This window comes from Hyperolius riggenbachi, chromosome 12 (assembly GCF_040937935.1).
Source record: "Hyperolius riggenbachi isolate aHypRig1 chromosome 12, aHypRig1.pri, whole genome shotgun sequence".
NCBI classification, from domain to species: domain Eukaryota; kingdom Metazoa; phylum Chordata; class Amphibia; order Anura; family Hyperoliidae; genus Hyperolius; species Hyperolius riggenbachi.
In genome coordinates this window covers 12,967,323-12,986,532 of record NC_090657.1, presented here as the reverse complement: position 1 = coordinate 12,986,532, position 19,210 = coordinate 12,967,323, and the positions used below count along the sequence as shown (strand labels likewise).

At 43.7% G+C, this 19,210-nt stretch overlaps 1 protein-coding gene across 2 annotated transcripts in view; it reads right to left on the bottom strand.

Annotated features, from left to right (window-relative positions):
• The window catches only part of ITGA3 (integrin subunit alpha 3), a 180,530-nt gene that overhangs the window by 103,234 nt on the left and 58,086 nt on the right, over nucleotides 1–19,210 (bottom strand). For both annotated transcript variants that reach the window (XM_068263981.1, XM_068263982.1), the window contains exons 2-3: nucleotides 10,467–10,594; nucleotides 4,774–4,853 (exon numbers count right to left, since the gene is read on the bottom strand). In XM_068263981.1, coding sequence (XP_068120082.1) covers nucleotides 4,774–4,853; nucleotides 10,467–10,594 — 208 coding nt within the window. The remainder of the gene's footprint in view (nucleotides 1–4,773; nucleotides 4,854–10,466; nucleotides 10,595–19,210) is intronic.

Sequence of the window (19,210 nt, the reverse complement as noted above, 5' to 3'; positions counted from 1 at the left end):
CGATCGCCGCCGGTGCTACTTGCCCGTTCTGAACGGGATTTCCTTGAGGGCTTCCCCGTCACCATGGCAACGAATGGAGTGACGTCATGGACATCACAGGGAGTCCCGATCCACCCCATAGCGCAGCCTGGCGGCGATTGGCCAGGCTGCGCTAGGGGTATGCGGGGGGGGGGGGGCCTGTATCCGTGGCGGGTAGAGGCTGCATCGGCGGCGGCGATCAGACCAAACACGCAGCTAGCAAAGTGCTAGCTGCGGGTTTGAAAAAAAAAATGATGTCAATCGGCCCAGCGGGGCCTGAGCGGCACCCTCCGGCGGCTTACCCCGTGTCACACGCGGGGTTACCGCCAAGGAGGTTAAGTGTTACAACGCAGCTTACCGCAATGCAATTCAAAGTCTATGCGACTTTCACAGTGCGACGTTAGCATTGCATGGTAACATGTAGCGTTATGGTAACGCACTGCTGCAGTACGTTACCTCTAAACGCAACCGTTACCAGGTACAGGAAAGCATACTTTCCATTGACTGTATTCTGTAACGCAGCGTTTATCTGCATTACCACTTTTTTGTTGCGTTGCAACTTAACAATGCAACATCCTACTGTGAACCTAGCCTTACTAGCTAGAAATATTGTTTGGAATTTGTATTTATTTTGGTCATTGTTGAATGAGCTTTGTTTAATTTCGATTTCACATCGGTTTTTCACTCTGCCAAATACTGGATTTTAAAGAGGAACTTTAACCAGGCTTGAACTTCAACCCAGTCAGTAGCTGTGACGAATAATCGCCATTCGTCCCACCAGCCATCTGGAGGTGGCCCACCGCATCATCTTCTGGCATGCAATCTTGTTCTGGGAGTGGAGTGTGGCATAAGGTACCATTCATCCATTCCTCTAATTGTTCCGAAATGGGGCGTGGCCATGTGGACTACTCACCAATCCTTACCTTCTTTCTAATGTGAGGGCTGTGACGTTGGTGACAGTTTTGTGGGATGCTCAGTGGACAGTTTACCATGCCACCTGCCATTTCCAACGAAAAGGAGGCATTGCCCAGAAAAAGGAAAGCATGGCTCAGAAGGTGCCGGGCACTCTTCCCTGTACTTGTGGGCGGGTCCCCGCGCTGTTCAGCAGCGATAGCCACTGATAAGGCTGCTGGCGAGAGCCCTGTTGGGGCATTATCCCCCACAACATGCCCACACACCACTCTCTTGGCCAGCCAGTAAGCACTTTGGTTACAGCGCCAGACATCTCAAGTAACACTTAGGTGTCTTGCACACTACATGCGATTCCGATTTTTTATATGTCCGATTTTTTATTCCGACTAAAAATGTAGCAGCATGCAGTACGTTTTTTAATCGGAATCAAAAATCGGATCAAATAAAAAAAAAAAAAGTCGGAATTGCATGTAGTGTGCAAGAGGCCTTAAGGTGAGGCATTGCGGTTGAGTGATGTAAACAAAAGTTAAGGTGACAGCATAAACAGTTTTCAGAATTTTTTGGGGGCGTTTCCCGCAAATCTAGGGGCTAGCGCAGGCATGGGCAAACTTGGCCCTCAAGCTGTTAAGGAACTACACGTCCCACAATGCATTGCAGGAGTCTTACAGCCACGGTCATGACTCAAAGGCAAATGCTTTGTGGGACTTGTAGTTTCTTAACAGCTGGAGGGCCAAGTTTGCCCAGGCCTAGGCCAGCGTCTGGGGGTTTCAACGTAGAGGCTATTTATTGTACAGTATGCACAATTTTGGTGTACGGGTTTATCTGCCCCATGCCTTGACAAAGGAGACCATATAGGCCTTGAAACAATCTAGGTCATACGGTCAGATGAATTGCTTATGTGTGTGATGGGAGTTCACTTGAAGTTCCTGACCTGTGCCTGTGGCTTCCTCCTTTGGACTGTGGCTTTACTATTGCCCAAGAATCCTGCATGCAGCATCCACCAACTATAGGTGTGCAGTTCTTTCAAATGTTTGCAGTGGTGGTAACTCGTCAATAAAGTGACTTTGTTTTACAATGTAGGTATAGAACTGGCGGAGGAAAGGCTGATCTCTACAGTCTCAACTCTTGTAGGGTTATCAAACAAATGACCTCATGTGAGGTAATTTACCTCATGAGGTAAGGACATTTAGCAATTCTCGTAGGTTTTAGTCATGTTTTAAATCATGAGGTAAATTATGAGGTAGATCATGAGGTAATTTACCGAAAATAGCTATTCTCGTGGAAATTAGGTGGCATGTTAACACATAATTTACCGATCAGTGTAAGACCTGCCTGCACCTGGAGGTAAAGGCAATTTGTGTGCATTTTGCAGTTTTTACTGGAGTTCCTATTTCTGTTTTAGTGTCGCTCCTATTCAGGCTGTGCAATAGAAAAGAATAGTAGAAATAAAACTGAATATTTACTAGATTTTTTTTTAATAAGGGATGTTTATAAATATACTTTTCATAGGTTGCTACATAATCAAATACACCTTCCCCCCCCTAATAAAAACAAAACAAAACAAAAAAAAAACCTTCCAAAGACTACCCTATGGACTAGCTTATGGAAGACAGTTAAAGGGGACTATTATTTATTTACTGCATGCTTACCGCTGAAATACCTCATGTTTTACCTAACTTTATACATTCACCTCATGTTTTACAGCATGAGGTATTTTACCTACAAAAAAATATTTACCTCACATAGCTACCAGAATTGAGGCCAACGTAGTGATGGAGGCAGCTTGCTTTCTGATGTAACTGCAGTGTTGGAACTCTGCTGCTGTCCAAAACAAAGCTAACGGTAAATGCTCCACCTTGGCTGTGGCTCTGCTGCTGACAGACCAAGCCCGGGACAGCCCTGGACCACTGTAGCAGAGCTCTTACTGTCCTATCATTCCCCAAACACATTCACGCTGACACTGAGCTAAGCTAATCTCATCAAAACCCCTTTTTTTCGCATTAACCGGCAATGACAATGATGATGCATTGCAGATGTCAGACATTTTTCCAATATCCTGATGCGGCAGACGGAGGAGGAAGAGGACACAGAGGAGCAGCTGTGAATGCAGAATACGAGAACCTCAGGATACAGGAAGCCTGATAGTACTTGGCAATACAGGAGGAAAATGACACATCGGCCAAAGTTATAATATTAGAGTACAAAGGTGCTAATGAACTAAGCATAGTGTAATAACAATGGTGTGCTCACTGAAGCACAGTACAGGCCAGGGGGAGATCTGCTGAGCCGACATGGTGCAGAATGAAAGGAGGTATGAGGAGGCTCGAGGTATTAAAGTGTAGCCGAGGCGACAGGTGACATGATTAGATAGACGTGTACGTTCAGTGCAAAACAGATTAAAGAGCACCTCCGGCCAAAAATAAAGATTTGAATGGTAATACATATATGTAGGAATACGTAGTGGATAGAACAGACTCACATTTACATCTGTAGTAGCACTTACTTCTTTGTCTTAATGCTGAAGCCTTGAAAAAGTATTGTGCCCTCCCCTCCAGCCTGGTTCCCTCCCCTGCCCCTCCCTCCCCTGCTCTCTGCCTGCCTGGATCAAATTACTTCTCTTTTCACAGTGTGTAACAGAGAGGAGAGGAGAGACAGGAGAACTGCTGCAGCCTGTCTTATCAGGTTTGTTTGCTATAATTCTTATTTCAGATGTCTGTCTACCTGCCTTGATTAGATGACATGGACATGGAGGGTGGAGTTATGACATCAATCCCCCAGCATCCTTTGCACTTATGGTTTGGAAAGAAAAAAAAATCACCCCGGCCCAATTTCACACTGGGGGATTTCAAGACCATATGTGGAATACGGACCCTGGGGGTGAGAAAATCACACTTTATTTTGTGTGATTTCATATATCTTAGCAACTTATTTGGTTTAAAGCAAACTGTAATTTGTAATTTAGGTAATCTTTAATAACCAAAAGGTTTATAAGCAATATGGAGGGCGCTTGTGGAGGTGCTCCTATGAGCGTGCTGTTTCACCTGCTGCAAACTAGTTAAATATGGGGACCCACTCACCTCATATAAACTGATAGATCAATAGTAAACAAAGAGACTAGTTGCGCTGGGCCTAAAGATGTATACACAGACCTTCCAATGTGCATGAAAAAAATCAAGATAAAAATTGGGATAAAAAATGGGATAAAAACTAAAATAGAGAGGTTTTAAAATAAAAAATCTGTATGGTATAGTCTCTATTGATAGCTCTGAATATGTGTCACTTGTAATGTCTTTTTAATCCTTAATAGGAGTGGAGTAGGTTGATGTGTATGTCTGAGTGAGTGGATATGTATATACATTGAATATGAAATATATGCAATATTGTGATGAAAAAATTGCTTTATTTATGCAACAACTGACAGTTTGTGTTTTATAAGTATATTTTGAATAAATTCTGATAAATGTTTTCATTAAGTTGAACATTATCTATTATTCGCTAAACTGCTAGATAACATCTTTAGGCCCAGCGCAACTAGTCTCTTTGTTTACTAATAATCTTTAATAACCAGGCTGTTTTTCTTTGTTCAGTTTACTGCCTGAAAGAGTTAATTTTCAGGCATTTAAGTGACAGCTTCTGTCTTGTCAGTACCTTGTCAGGAATATAGTACAGTACAGTGAGGCAAAAACGTACCAAGAGGATGAAGGTGCCATGAAGCAAAAAGTACAGAGGGTACACAAAGGTGGGATGTACAAAGCACTGTGGTACACTGAGATACAATGTGCAAAATGTACCAAAGCTTGAGATACAATCATGCAAAAAGTAAAAAGAGAATCCTTCACTTACCAGGACACGGCCAGCAGGTCCCATCGACTCTACAGTGACTCCCAACCACATGTTCTCAATTAAGTTTTGGCCAGGTTGACCTGCAGACAGAAGAGCAGCACACAAATACTCTTAGACATCGGGCATTTAAAACTTTATTGAATGTTAAAGAAGAATATTGAGGTTTTATTAGACTGGGCATGGAACAATAACAACATCTGTGACTTGTACCTTTTGTACATTTTACTTTTTTATTCTACAAAAACTTATTTCCTTCTGTTTTAAGAAGGCAAATTCCACCAAGCATTGCTTATTAGTAGGAGGGCTTTTTGGTCCCTTTTATCCTCCTATACATTCCGAGTGGTTTGGGTCACCCCGAGCTACTTGGTTACTCTGCTGTACTGGTCCAAGCCCTCTCCCATACAGCCATATCAATCCCTGCCATGTACTGATGAGGGCCAAAAGCCCGAAACAGGCTGTCTACATGTGTAGTTGGTGTGGCTGTGTAATATTTAAAGCTATAGGCTTGCTATACACCAGCGGTTCTGGATGCTAGCCTGGCTTACAGGGGCGAAAAGGGATAATTTGCATTTTCAGTAGTGGTGCATTGTGGGTAACCACAAATATTCACTTATAGCTTAATTGTTGCAAGTTTCCTTCTGTTTTAAGAAGGCAAATTCCACCAAGCATTGCTTATTAGTAGGAGGGCTTTTCGGTCCCTTTTATCCCCCTATACATTCCTAGTGGTTTGGGTCGCCCCGAGCTGCTTGGGTACTCTGTTCTATCAGGAGAAGACAGCTAAGAAAAAAAAATAGAGGGGGAAAAAACAAGAGAAGCAGGGTGAAGGAAGGTGGCTCTAAAGAGGAAGAAAAGGAAAGACATTTGATGGAAAAACCATGGTTACACCAATTCTGCTATCCCAGAATCATTCATTCATTCATACTCTTCAAACCGGTGTTTGAAGCTTGACCTCAAAATTGGATACGTTCTTAAATTTATAGCTATGGTATAAAATTCTCTGGGGAGGGAGGCACAGGAGGACATTCTCAGCCAAAGCCAGAGGCTTGATGTGTTTCTGAAAAATGTTTATCTTGTGAACACTAAAGTTTTTTTTTGTTTTTGTTTTGTTTTGTTTTTTTTTGTTTTTTTTTTATTGCCAACGACCGTGCCTTTATAGAAAGGTTGAAGAGTATCGGAGAGGGAGGACCACCATTTCTGGTACCTCTGTTCAGGTTTATTGAATCTGCTTTAAGTCCACAGAATCCTGAGTGGACTGTTACTGAAGAAAATAATGTCATGATGATTTTCCCATACAGAGGATTCCCCATAGTCGTTTTCTTTAATACCGTTTTCAAAAAAGCCCAGAAGACCCAATCAAAGGTTTTCTTGACATCAAACATTAACTACATGGGCAGCACGGTAGCATAGTGGTTAGCGCTCTTGCCTTGCAGTGCTTGTTCCCCGGTTCAAATCTCAGCCAGGGCTTGAAGCACTTCCAGTGTCTGTGTGGGTTTCCGCCTGGGACTTCAGTTTCCTCCCACATCCAAAAAACATGGAAATAAGTTAATTGGCCCTAGACTATGATACATACTCTACACTATGGCTATCATTCATGAAAGTGCTGTCAGTAAAATAAATCCGTGCGGGGAAACACAGCTGTCGGTATTTCAGCCTTCTGGGTGGTCATTCATAAAAATGTTGCCTGTTGCGATAGGAGTGCAGAGATATCCCGCTGTAGGCTGGCGGTAGGCTGTCGGTAGGCATGTGGAAACAGGAGAAGCTGGCCGAGTCCCTCCGTGCGGTGTTCTCTCTGCTGCTGCTTGGGAGGTCTGTCCCATTCACTTACATGTACTCCGCATGCCTAACGCTACATCCAGGGGAGCGGTAATCCCTGTCCGCATACCGCCTGCGTAAAGTTTTTATGAATTGACATTTTGTTACATTTCCGCATGGAATCACCGCACAATGCGGTAATTTATCGCTCTGCTCGGAAATGTTAGCTTCGCATGCGGAAACAGCCTTTATGAATACACATGTTGCTCAGTGCTCGGTAAAGTCGGCTGTTTTTAGCATTTCCGCATGCAGGAATGCTTTATGAATGATAGCCTATATATAGACATATGACTATAGTAGGGATTAGATTGTGAGCCCCTCTGAGGGACAGTTAGTGACAAGACAATATACTCTGTACAGCGCAGCAGAAGATGTCGGTCCTATAAATACTAGATAATAATAAATATATTCACTGAGTTTTTGTTCTATTGGCCCATGATATTACGCCTATATGACAGTCATGGTGGACGTTATCCCTGGTTCCCTTTGAGGCTGGCAAAACAGCCTTATATGGACCTACAAGTTCTTTGTTAAATATGTCCATAAGGTTAGCGAGTAATCTTTCGCAAAAAAAATGTTTATATCTCTATTTATTAATAGAGGGTAAGGACATGTCAAATCTATACCATTAAAAGGTTAAAGCCGGTAATACCGTTTGTTTATAGTGGTGAGATAAAATTTTATGGCAAAACTGTCAGGGCACTTCCTCTTTCACGCTGACTTCCTCTACTGATAAGGCCTATCTAACTCTGATGTCACTTTTATTGAGTCTAGAAAAGAATTGATTTTGGCTGCCTAATGTGTACAATTTGGATTCGAGAGATCCATGTATTGAGTAAATTCCTGGAGGATGTTGGCACACGGATTCCGTATTGTCCCCTCTGTATCACGTTACTTATGAAGTTAGTGTATTTCTCTTTCCTTTATTCACACTTTCCACCATGAATTTCCTAACTTTGTGGTCTCATAAATACTTGTATGTAACCATGTATGATTATTTCACTTGATTTTATTCACTACCGGGGAATGATCCAAGAATGTTAAACTTCCTATCTTAGGTTCCTCCACCTCATGGTACATACACACGAACAAAGAAGTCGCCTACAGGGATTGGTACTTGGTCCCTTGAGCAACATTTGGGGGGTGAGAGCTCTATGAGGCAACTGCGTGGTGCAGTTTAAAATGAAATAAATCTGGTAGTTTCCATATGCTTCTCATTTTAGGTGTCCAACATAACTGAATTACAAAGTCATTCATCATAGCTGGTGTTTAACTTAAAATGGATCCGAGAGAAACTTTTACTCATTGCATAATTGTGTTCCTTTCATATAGTTTATAGGGCATTCCTCAAGCCAAATACTTTTTTTGTTTTGTTTTAATACTCTAATTCTCTATAAACGAAACAAGCTTTGCCCACAGCTTCTCCAGAAAGCCTTGGCACTGTAGCAATGGCTTGTGGGAGCTCAGTCTGGGCAGGAGGAGGAGGGGGAGGTGTTACTAGCCAGAGATGTCAGAGGCAGAGGGGAGGAGGGAGGAGGAGAGGGGTCTGGATTTACACACAGGCAAGCTGATAGCATCTCCAGCCCTCACCCTTTGACAACGTGACAAACAGAACATGGCTGCCCTCGTATCACAGGAATAAATAATCATAAACTGTTGAAGCTGTTGGCAGCTAGATTTGATGTGTAAACTATCTAAACTTTAGATAAGATATATAGTCAAGTTACTTGTTATAGTTTGTTTTTCATCTCAGATCCGTTTAAAAAAAAAAAAAAACACGGCTTCTCTATCCACCAGCCAATGCTTCTAGTTCAGTGCTGAGGCTGAAAGTGTTTTCCTCCAGACAAGTCATGAGCAGCCTGGAGGTGTTCATTTGTCCAGAGAGACCTTCACAGGCCAGGCTACTGCTGGAGATATGTGGGCGCTGTCCACACGTTCAGCAGCAGCTGCAACACATCACAATGAAGGACTGCTGCTAACACATAGAATTCCTCACATTACAATAATAAAAGTAATATTTACTTTATTAAATTGCACCTAAAACATTCCAAGGCTGTAACGTTAAACAGAAAATGATCACGCAACAGTCTGGAGATTGTGGAACACCAGGAACAGCGAAGAACATAGGACACCCAGCAAGCCTGGCCTGGATTTATTAAAAATTGTCCAGGCAGCGCACCTAAAGTGAAAATAATAAAATGAGATACTAAGGCCCAGTTCACATTAGCCAAAAGGATCCGGTGAGAGGATCTGGTCTCCGCTTCACAGGATCCGGATGGCTCAGTCCGTGGCCCATTCACACAGTGAAAACGGATCTGATCAATGATTGATCGGATCAGTTTTCACTCAGCAAAAACATACCTAATTTTCAGTAGTAGCCGGTGGTAGAGGCTTCCTCCTCTTCCGCTGTGACTACACAGCGCGTCATGTGACTAGTCACATGTAGTCACATGACGCAGAAGAAGACGGAAGCCTCTACCGTCGGCTACTACTGAAAATTAGGTATGTATAAAGCCTCCCTCACCCACCCACCCGGCTGCTGCACCCTCCCTCCCCCTCCCATCTCTAGATTTGCGTCTGCACATGCCCCCATCCCCCGTGGTATGGTCCATTTCTTCTAGTGTGAAGAAACATTCCGTTTCCCATTGCCCCAATGCTGCAGCATTTTTTGCCTGGATCCGTTCCGCTGGGCAGAACGGTCCGGAAAATTAGGGCCTGCAGCAATTTTTAGAATGTACAGAACGTATCCGTACCAACGGACGCATGTGAATGGATCCATAGGTGAACATTGGATCCATTCACATCCGTTCCGTTTGTACTGAATACATTCCGGTTCCGATCAGCAAAAAAGGCTAGTGTGACCCAGGCCTTACCTCAGTGGAGGTAGTATCGTCCAGGAGCTTCTTTGACCATCTGTGGACCACCATTCCAGTGTGGGGTCCCTCTAAGCATGCTCGACAAGGGGTTGTCGATGATGCTTTTGTGGCTGCACTTGTGTTAGTGCGCATGTGCAAGCATGGTCTCTGCACGGCAGGTAGCCACTCATGCATGACTTCCTTCTGTGTGCACCACCAGCTTCAAGCTACTTGGCCTGCAGGAACTTGACTCCATGCATGCGCAGAAGCTTTAGCAGCGGTGGGCTTGCAGAAGGCCTTGGACCAAGAGAGGAGCAGCAAGGCTCTATAGGACCCAGAGCCTTCCCTCTCCTTAGGTAAGTATCTACTTCATTTTTTTAGCAGTTCCCATTGACTTAAACAAAACAAAAAAAGACTAATCCTAAGTCACATTTATATATTCCTACAGAAATGAAGAGGGAGGAACAGAGAGCTCAAAGATAATGTCAGTGTCAGACTATTGGAGGGAATTGTAGAAACGAAGGGTGCATACATACATTACATTTTGTTTGGCCAATTTTCCCACATCAAGGTAGTTTGAGGGCCAACAGATTTTGAATCATATTCACAGATTGGGTAGGGAAGCTCTCACACTGATGTGGTAAAATGAACCAATGAAAATTGGATGTGTGTACAGACATGCTTTCAATCACTGGCTGAGCAATACGTCCAATGCTGGGAATACACGGTTTGTTTTGTAGCTGATTAGATGGTTCGATAGATAACTTCCGACATGTCCGATCTCCCTTTCGACTCTTTTGCTGCTCGATGTCTGATAGAAGTGAATGGAAAAAGATAAGAAAAATGAGCAGAAGCTAACAGAATCGACTGCAGAATCGAGTGGCCAAACCATTGAGAGGAAAAACGCACGGCAGAAACGAGCCGTGTATTCCCAGCAAAACCATCACTGCCTATAGACCAAATTCAGGCCTGCTCAGGGCAGCTTTGTGTGTTACGGGTTAAAATAATCACAGCTCTCAAACTCACTTTTTTGGTCAACGGAGACTCGGAAACAGTCAGATTTGGACATGGAGATAGGGCAAGCATAAAGGGCACCTGTCCTGTTGACATTGACACCAGAGGGCGCTGCATCCTGGGGAGCTCCCGCCAATAACCTGTAGAAGATATAAAATGGGATAATTAGCCAACTGTCCTTATAGGAGATTACTGAGCGATTTATAAATCCATCAATGATGATCTGAAAACACAACCTGAAGTGGGAAGGGGTACAAAGTTAGATACCTCAGTAGATAAAAGCCTCTCAATGCTCCAGAAAGCTTCCTGGATCCTCAAAGCTCACCATGTTAAAAAGCAAGCAGTCAGCGGAAAATGTTGTCCTTCTAGATCAGGGGTGTCAAACTCAAATACAAAGTGGGCTGAAATTGTTCTCTGGGACCTAGCCACAGGCCAACTTCAATCTCTACTGGCCACCTTCCTCCTTTATAAAGTTCCCAGGGGGTCTAAAGGCCCCCTCCAACCCCTATACAGTTCCCAGGTGGTCCTCCCTCCCCTATTCAGTTCCTAGGTGTCTAGTGGTCCTCCCCTATACAGTTCCCAGGTGGTCCTCCCTGCCCTATACAGTTCCCTAGTGCAGTGTTCCCCAACCCTGTCCTCAAGGCCCAACAGTGCACGTTTTGTATAAAACCACAGAGGTAGTTAATCAGCTCTGCTGCAACACTAATTACCCCATCTGTGATTGTGTGTAGTTTTCTGCAAAACTCTGCCCTAGTGTTTAGAGCTTTCTCTCTCCCCATATGGCTTTCTGGTGATCTACAGCTTCACCTAGAGTGGGCCAAACATAATGTTAAGTGGGAAAACCACTTGAGGGCCAGTTTGAATGGCTCAGAGGGCCAGATTCGGCCCACGGGCTGGAATCTGACATATATGTTCTATATGAAGTATTTATATAAAGTAGGGCAGCACGATGGCGTAGTGGTTAGCACTCTCACCTTGCAGATCTGGGTCCCCGGTTCCAATTCCAGCCAGCACAGAGTTTGTATGTTATCTCCGTGCCAGAAAGCCGCTACTGTGCCTGTGCAGGAGGGCGGAAGGTAAATATTTACATTGCCGCTGTTCGGGGGCTGCCAGCGCTGGATCCCGGAGGGTGAAGAGGACAGAGGAAGTCTCATTAGGATCCAGAGGCTTCCCCCTCCTGAGGCAAGTATCCCTCACAGGCTGTTTTTTTGTTTTTTTATTCTTTTACAGATTCTCTTTAAAGCGGATCCGAGATGAAAAACTAACTAGAACAAGTAAATTGTCTATATATCTTATCTAAAGTTTAGATTTATGATTATTTATTGCTGTGACACAATGAGGGCAGCCATGTTCTGTTTGTCACATTGTCACATGCTGAGGGCTGGAGATGCTATCAGCTTGCCTGTGTATACATTCAGTCCCCTCTCCTCCTCCCTCCTCCCCTCTGCCTCTGAAATCAATGACTACTTACCTCCTCCTCCTCCTGCCCAGACTGAGCTCCCATAAGCCCTTGCTACCTGGGACTGAGTGCCAAGGCTCTCTGAAAAGCTGTGGGCGAGGCTTGTTTAGTTTATAGTGAATTAGAGTATTAAAACAAAACAAAAAAGGTATTTGGCTTGAGGAATGCCCTATAAACTATAGGAAAGGAACATAATTATGCAATGAGTAAAAGTTTATCTCGGACCCGCTTTAAGGTATAAGAGGCAGATCTCCACAGAAGTCAGGCAACTGGCATTATTAAAGAATGGCAGCCTCCATATTAAGCTCACTTCAGATAATCCCCTTTCACATACTAAACACAGTGCAAGGAAATACGGATGCCAAAATTTAAATTTCACCACCCACCAGACAGCGGCCTGTCGCCATGGTAGCATAAAAAAAGTAATTTCATAACAATTTACAAAAAGGTTTTAGTGTCAATGACATATCCATTAAATTGTTTTATTGTAAAAAAAAATTTATGAGAAGCAATCTGTAAGAAAATGAACTGTTGGGCTGAAACCAGTGATTCTGCAGCCAGTTCTAATTGGGACTGTACTGGTAATAAATTGCGAGTATACAGCATATACATCCATTATAAGTGCGGTATCTTATCCCGTGCCAAGGATTAAGGAGAAGAATGCGGCATTGCAGATCTTGCAGAATAATCCTGGTGTCTTTCTTCACATTTTCATTCGGTGTCTCCTCCTCCATTTCTCATCCCGCTTCTCTGCCTCCCCCCCCACACCTTCTCTCCCCCGCTTCTCTGCCTCCCCCCCACACCTTCTCTCCCCTGTATCCTGACACAGAGCTAGACGGAGGTGGTCTGCTTTACCTCATCAGAAGCTTGCGGTGGGAATGTGTCTGCGAATACACCTGACAGTGAACGGCTTCTCTGGTTCCCACTAAACCGGCTGTGCTCATGATTACAAGTCATGGTAGAAGCATCTCCGCAGCTTAGCCTTGGGCAACCTCCATCCAGCTGTTTCAGAAAGGTTAAAGTGAACCTCCAGACTAAAAATCTACTCCGCAGCACTGAAAAGGCTTGGTGTTTCTTTATCAGTTTCACAGCATCAGAACTTTGTTTTTCTTATCCAAGCCTCATTTTTAGCTGCACAAAAGCTAAGCTCCGCCCCATCAAAGAAATCTTCCCGGGCATTTTTCCCCTGATGCTGTGCAAAGCATGATGGGATTTCTGATGTTGTTGTTCTCATTGCCTAGCAGCTGGGAGGGGAGATCAGGACACAGGATAGTTGGAACTGTGTCTCATGCTCCCTGTCACCTCCTTTCAACCAAAAAGATGTCTGCCCCCATGAAATCACAAACATTTGCCTGTTCTTTTAAAACAGGGTGGGTAAGAGATTATATTACCTATCTATTTTAATTAACATAAGTAATGTAACTTAAAGTGGAATATAACCCTGTATTTTAACTTTGCTCTAAAACATTATTTACAGTACATTATATGCAACCAGCATTTTTTTTTTTACTAGACCAGCATTGGAAGGGTTACACACAGAGCTTTAAAGTTCCGTGCATAGAAATACAGACGCATCCGAAGTTTAGATAGATACATTTAAGTAAACACAATGTAACAAGTGGTGAATGTTACACACTCTCTGGCTGTCCTCCAGCTCCTGCACAGTCAGAGAGTGTTTGTCACATTCCACACTTGTTACATTGTGTTTACTTAAATGTATCTATCTAAACTTCAGATGCGTCTGCATTTCTATCCACGGAACTTTAAAGCTCTGTGTGTAACCCTTCCAATGCTGGTCTAGTAAAAAAAAAATGCTGGTTGCATATAATATGCTGTAAATAATGTTTTAGAGCAAAGTTGAAATACAGGGTTATATTCCACTTTAATGACAGTATGTTTGTTTAGGCTGAAGTTCCCCTTTAAGGGGCCCATTTATAGAATGGGGAGGGCCAAACTGTGCAAGCACTCTCTTTTCCTGTGTGGCCAGGTTACCGTCTATCTCCCAGAAGCCAGGTTTGTGCTTTTTATTTAAAAAAAAAAAAAAAACTATCTAATTTGCAAGTTTGGGGGGCATAGTTAAAAATAAATAATTGAAGTTAAGCTATTGTGGTTTCAGCATAAGAAACACTTCCTATACCTATAGGTATTGCTGTGTATTGGTAAGTAGCCCCACCCTCCCAGTGATGTCACAGCCTAGGCTGTTTAGGTATGCAGAATTCTCTCAGAGCATGCTGGGAGAGCAGGTATTTCTTTCTATTGCCTTTTTCTATCCCTGCTGCAGGGGGTGGAAGTGGTTCTCTACTCCCTCGCACTAGCATCTATCAGCAGGGGGTGTGGCTGGCGCTAGTGTGTGCACAGGAGCTCTCAAGGCCAGATTTATACTTTTTCTGCCCTAAGTATGTCAGGGCTCCCCTTTAACGTGCAGCAGCACCCCACCCATTCCATGTGTCGCCCCTCCCATTCCATGTGTATCATCCATGTACTGCAGCCCCTCTCCTTCATGTACGGCTCTATTGGGCATCAGCTCCCCTTTTCCATGTGTTCTCCTTGTGCAGCCTCCTCTTTCATATGTAGCTACCCATTTCAGGTCCAGGTGCCCCCTTAAGCTGCAGCCGCCCAAGGCCCAAGCCTCTGTCGCCTTTGCAGAAATCTGGCCCTGGTAGCTCTGCCCTGCGTTGAACACACACCAGCTTAATTCACAATTACTTAGCCCAGCTTGGCCCCGAAGGGGATCAAAGTATTGGATTTAGTCTGACTCCATGATCCAAGTAGCCTGATGCCATGCCAGAGCAGATCCAGCGCCAACGTAGGCAGTGGGGGGCCCAAGTGCGCTTATTTAATACTTATACTACTTGGCACAGAAGCACAGCGAGGGGCCAGCAGAGGTCATACGAGGGACTGATTTGCATTATTTTCAACAACAGCGCCCCTAGTGGCAGCCATTACACTCCTCATCAGACTATGCCCCATATCGGAGCTGGAGGGAAATAATCCATTGTCAGACCAAGTCCAACAGCGGACTGGAAAGGGTTAAGAATGTAAATCAGGGAGAGGAAAGATTTTACAATGGGCAAACACTGACTAAATGATTTCTAAAGTAATATTGTAAAATAGAAGCTATTGTATTATGTTATATGCAGTAAAGCTCTTTAGAGTTTGCATTTGTAAAAACAAGTCTTGCACCTGTAAAAAGTTCAGCAATGGTGGCTGCCATATAGCTATACTGATGGGCTGCCTTTAAAAGGAACTTGAGGTGAGAGCTATATGGAGGCTGCCATATTTATTCCCTCTTAAAGGATACCACAACTGACATGTGGCATAATGAGATAGACATGGGTATGTACAGAGCCTAGCACACAAATAACTATGCTGTGTTCCTTTTTTTCTTTCTCTGCCTGAAAGAGGTAAATATCAGGTATGTAAGTGGCTGACTCAGTCCCGACTCAGACAGGAAGTGACTACATTGTGACTCTCACTGATAAGAATTTCCCCCTTTTTTATCTCTTTCTTGCTCTCAGAAACCATTTTCTTCTAGGAAAGTGTTTTATAGTTGGAATTTCTTATCAGTGAGGGTCACACTGTAGTCACTTCCTGTCTTAGTCAGGACTGAGTCAGCCACTTACATACCTGATATTTACCTCTTTCAGGCAGAGAAAGAAAAAAAGGAACACAGCCTAGTTATTTGTGTGCTAGGCACTGTACATACCCATGTCTATCTCATTATGCCACATGTCAGTTGTGGTATCCTTTAAGCAATGCCAGTTGCCTGGCAGTCCACCTGATCCTGTGTTCTAAAGGTAGCCATACACTGGTCGATTTCCCATCAGATTCGACCAACAGATAGATCCCTCTCTGATCGAATCTGATCAGAGAATGATCGTATGGCCGCCTTTCCTGCAAACAGATTGTGAACCGATTTCAGCCTGAAACCGATCACAATCTGTGAAGCTCCCATACATTACCTGCTCCGGCCGGCGCGAGTCCCCCGGTCTCCGCTGTTTCTTCTCCACTCTGGGCTCCGGCTTCACTTTACTTCCTGTCGGGGGAAGTTTAAACAGTAGAGGGCGCTCTACTGTTTAAACTTCCTGTCAGGACAGGAAGAAGTGAAGCCTGCTGGAGCCCAGTGGAGAAGGAACAGCGGTGACAGCGGGGATACGCATCGGCGGAGCAGGTATTATATTGCCACAAGCGCCGGTCGTCGGATATTCGAACGCCGCCATCGATGCACTCCTGACCCGCCGTCGATCGAGCGAAATCTTCCGCACGGATGGATCGACCGGAACGATCGATTTCGGATGGAAATCGATCGTTCGGTCAGCGTTTGCGCAGCGATTTCACAGCAGATTCGATCACAGTGATCGAATCTGCTGTATATCGGCGGGAAAATCGTTAAGTGTATGGGCCCCTTAATACTTTTACCCATAGACCCTGAACAAGCATGCAGCAGATCAGGTACTCTGACTCAGGTTTTATTGGATTAGCCATACGCTTCAGTGTTCTCTCCAGGCTCTTTTAGCTGGGTGCTCCACCCGGCTAGTTTTGGTGAGCACCCGGCTGTCATCGGCTCACTTCCTCCTATGCTGTAAGCAGAGTTGTGCAGAGAAGCACCGGCCCTGCATTCTCCCATCTTGCCCCACCCGGCTACTTTTTCATGCCACCCGGCTCCAAAAAATTCCTGGGGAGAACACTGAGCTTGTTCCAGGGTTTTTACTTAGAAACTACTTATGCCAGAAGATCAAAAGGGCTGCCAGGCAACTGGTATTTTTTTTACAAGGAAATAAATATGGCAGCCTCCATATCCCTCTCTTAAAGCGGAATATAACCCTGCATTTCAACTTTGCTCTAAAACATTATTTACAGCATATTATATGCAAAAAGCATTTTTTTTTTACTAGACCAGCATTGGAAGGGTTAAACACAGAGGTTTTAAGTTCCGTGCAGACGTTCAGATAGTTACATTCTATTTAGTTAGATGTATCTATTGATAAACAGTTACACACTCTTTGGCTGTCCTCCAAGCTCCTTCTCAGTGAGAGAGATGAGTCACAATAAACACTTAAAAGATACATATTTGTAAACAAAAAGTATCTAACTGAAGTTCGGATGCGTCTGCAGAAATCTCTAGGGACTTTAAAGCCCTGTGTAACCCTTCCAATGCTGGTCTAGTAAAAAAAAAAATGCTGGTTGCATATAATATACTGTAAATAATGTTTTAGAGCAAAGTTGAAATGCAGGGTTATATTCCGCTTTAAGCTAAATACAAATGCCACTCAGGGGTTAATACCTAAAAGCCTGTGGAATCCTGGGAGTGTCCCATTTCGTTTTTATAAATTAACAAAATGAATTGACTGTCTTCAGCCCGGTATAAGCGAGGCGTAATTGATTTTTTTGCATCCATCAGTGTAATTGTGCATATCTGCTACCCGGGAGCCGTCATATGATGCTCCTGTGGCACTGCAAGGGGTTAATGATGCCTATAATCCTTCTGCTGGGTAACGGTTAAGTGCCTGTGCTGTGACTAATAGCAGGAGTCTCACTACCTGCATGTCTGGAATGCCTGGGGGTAGGAGGTGAATCAGAGGAAACTGCAGATAACACTCGCCACACCCTGAGTGACACACACAGCGGGCAGTGCCAGCCTCCATTCATACACGCACACTCGCTCAGGCGCAATGACGAGCACAGGCAGGTCACACGGGCGCCGTGCCAAGCTTCGATGACCTAGAATAGTACGCTAAGAAAAGAACTCCATGCCAACATACACAGACTATCTCCTATTCAATGACAAGTGGGTACACAGCGCGGGCAGGGCCAGGATATAGCCCTGCCAGTCTTATCACTGATGTGTGTGCATGGTGGATGCCAAGTCACACCCGCAATACCGCAACACAGGAACAATATACTCTGCAGGGCAAGAAAGATTAGACAGTTGTTAGCGTGAAGTACTATATGCAGGGGAAGGTGTGCGTAAACAAACAGAGGAGAAAGGTAAAGGAAAGCAGGAACGATGATCAATGGAAAATGTTAAAGGCCACAGCAAGATGTAAACACTGAGGCTTTGTTGACATCTAAAATTGAAATCGCTGACGGCCACGTTTTTAAGGAGTAACTGTCGGGCATAAAATCAAAAACCAAGGCAGGGAAAAAACCCAGAATAGCCTACAAAACTATGACATGGCCCAAAAACTTGGGTGGCATAGGCCTCCCAGATATAGAAGCGTACTACCATGTAAGCAATCTAGATTTTATTAAAGCATGGTGGTCCAAACCTAAAGATAAAAAGTGGGTCTCATTGGAACAAGATATATTAACGTTGTGCCCAAGAGACCTCATCTCGAGTATGACATTCGGATACAAACCAATTAAATACTCTTACCCAACCATCACGTCCACACTCCTATCTTGGGAATACTATTTAAAACATCCACCACACGAAGGTTTATATATCACTCCGAGAATCCCAATAACTGCTTTACAAATAATGATACCAGACCTTAACACATTACCTCTGAGAGTGGCAGGTCTTAATAACCTTAATGACTTATATAAAGGTGATACTCTCAAATCCTTTCCAGATATTAAAAGGGAATATAATCTTCCCACAACTTACCACTTTACATGGCAGAGAATGGCTAGTTTCCTGAGGTCAAATAAGATTAAAATCCCCGAAATGAATAGCCAGATTATTACAATGCTAAACTCAACTATCCCAGTCAAAGGGGGGATATCATTATGGTACAACGATATCATATCCAGCCCACGTTCCCCCATCGAAAAATATATCCAAACCTGGTCATATGACCCAGGTATCAACCTATCAGTGGATCAAATAACAAGAACGAAGAAGAAAATGAAACTATCCAAATGCAACTCGCATTGGGAGCAATGCATAAAATTTTTTAACACGTTGGTACATAACGCCCAGGAAACTAGCGACTTTCTCAGCAGATTCCTCCCCATTGTGTTGGAAATGCTCAAAATACACAGGTAGTCTAATTCACATGCTTTGGGAGTGCCCATTAGTTTCAAACCTCTGGAAAACAGTAGAACATTACATAAAGCAGCATTGGGATCCATTTTTCCACTTAAAGAGACACTGAAGCGAAAAAAAATATATGATATAGTGAATTGGTTGTGTACTATGAATAATTACTAGAAGATTAGCAGCAAAGAAAATATTCTCATATTTTTATTTTCAGGTATATAGTGTTTTTTCTAACATTGCATCATTCTATAATAGGTGCAGATTACACAACACTCAGCATTCAAAATGATTCTTTCAGAGCAGTCTGTGAAG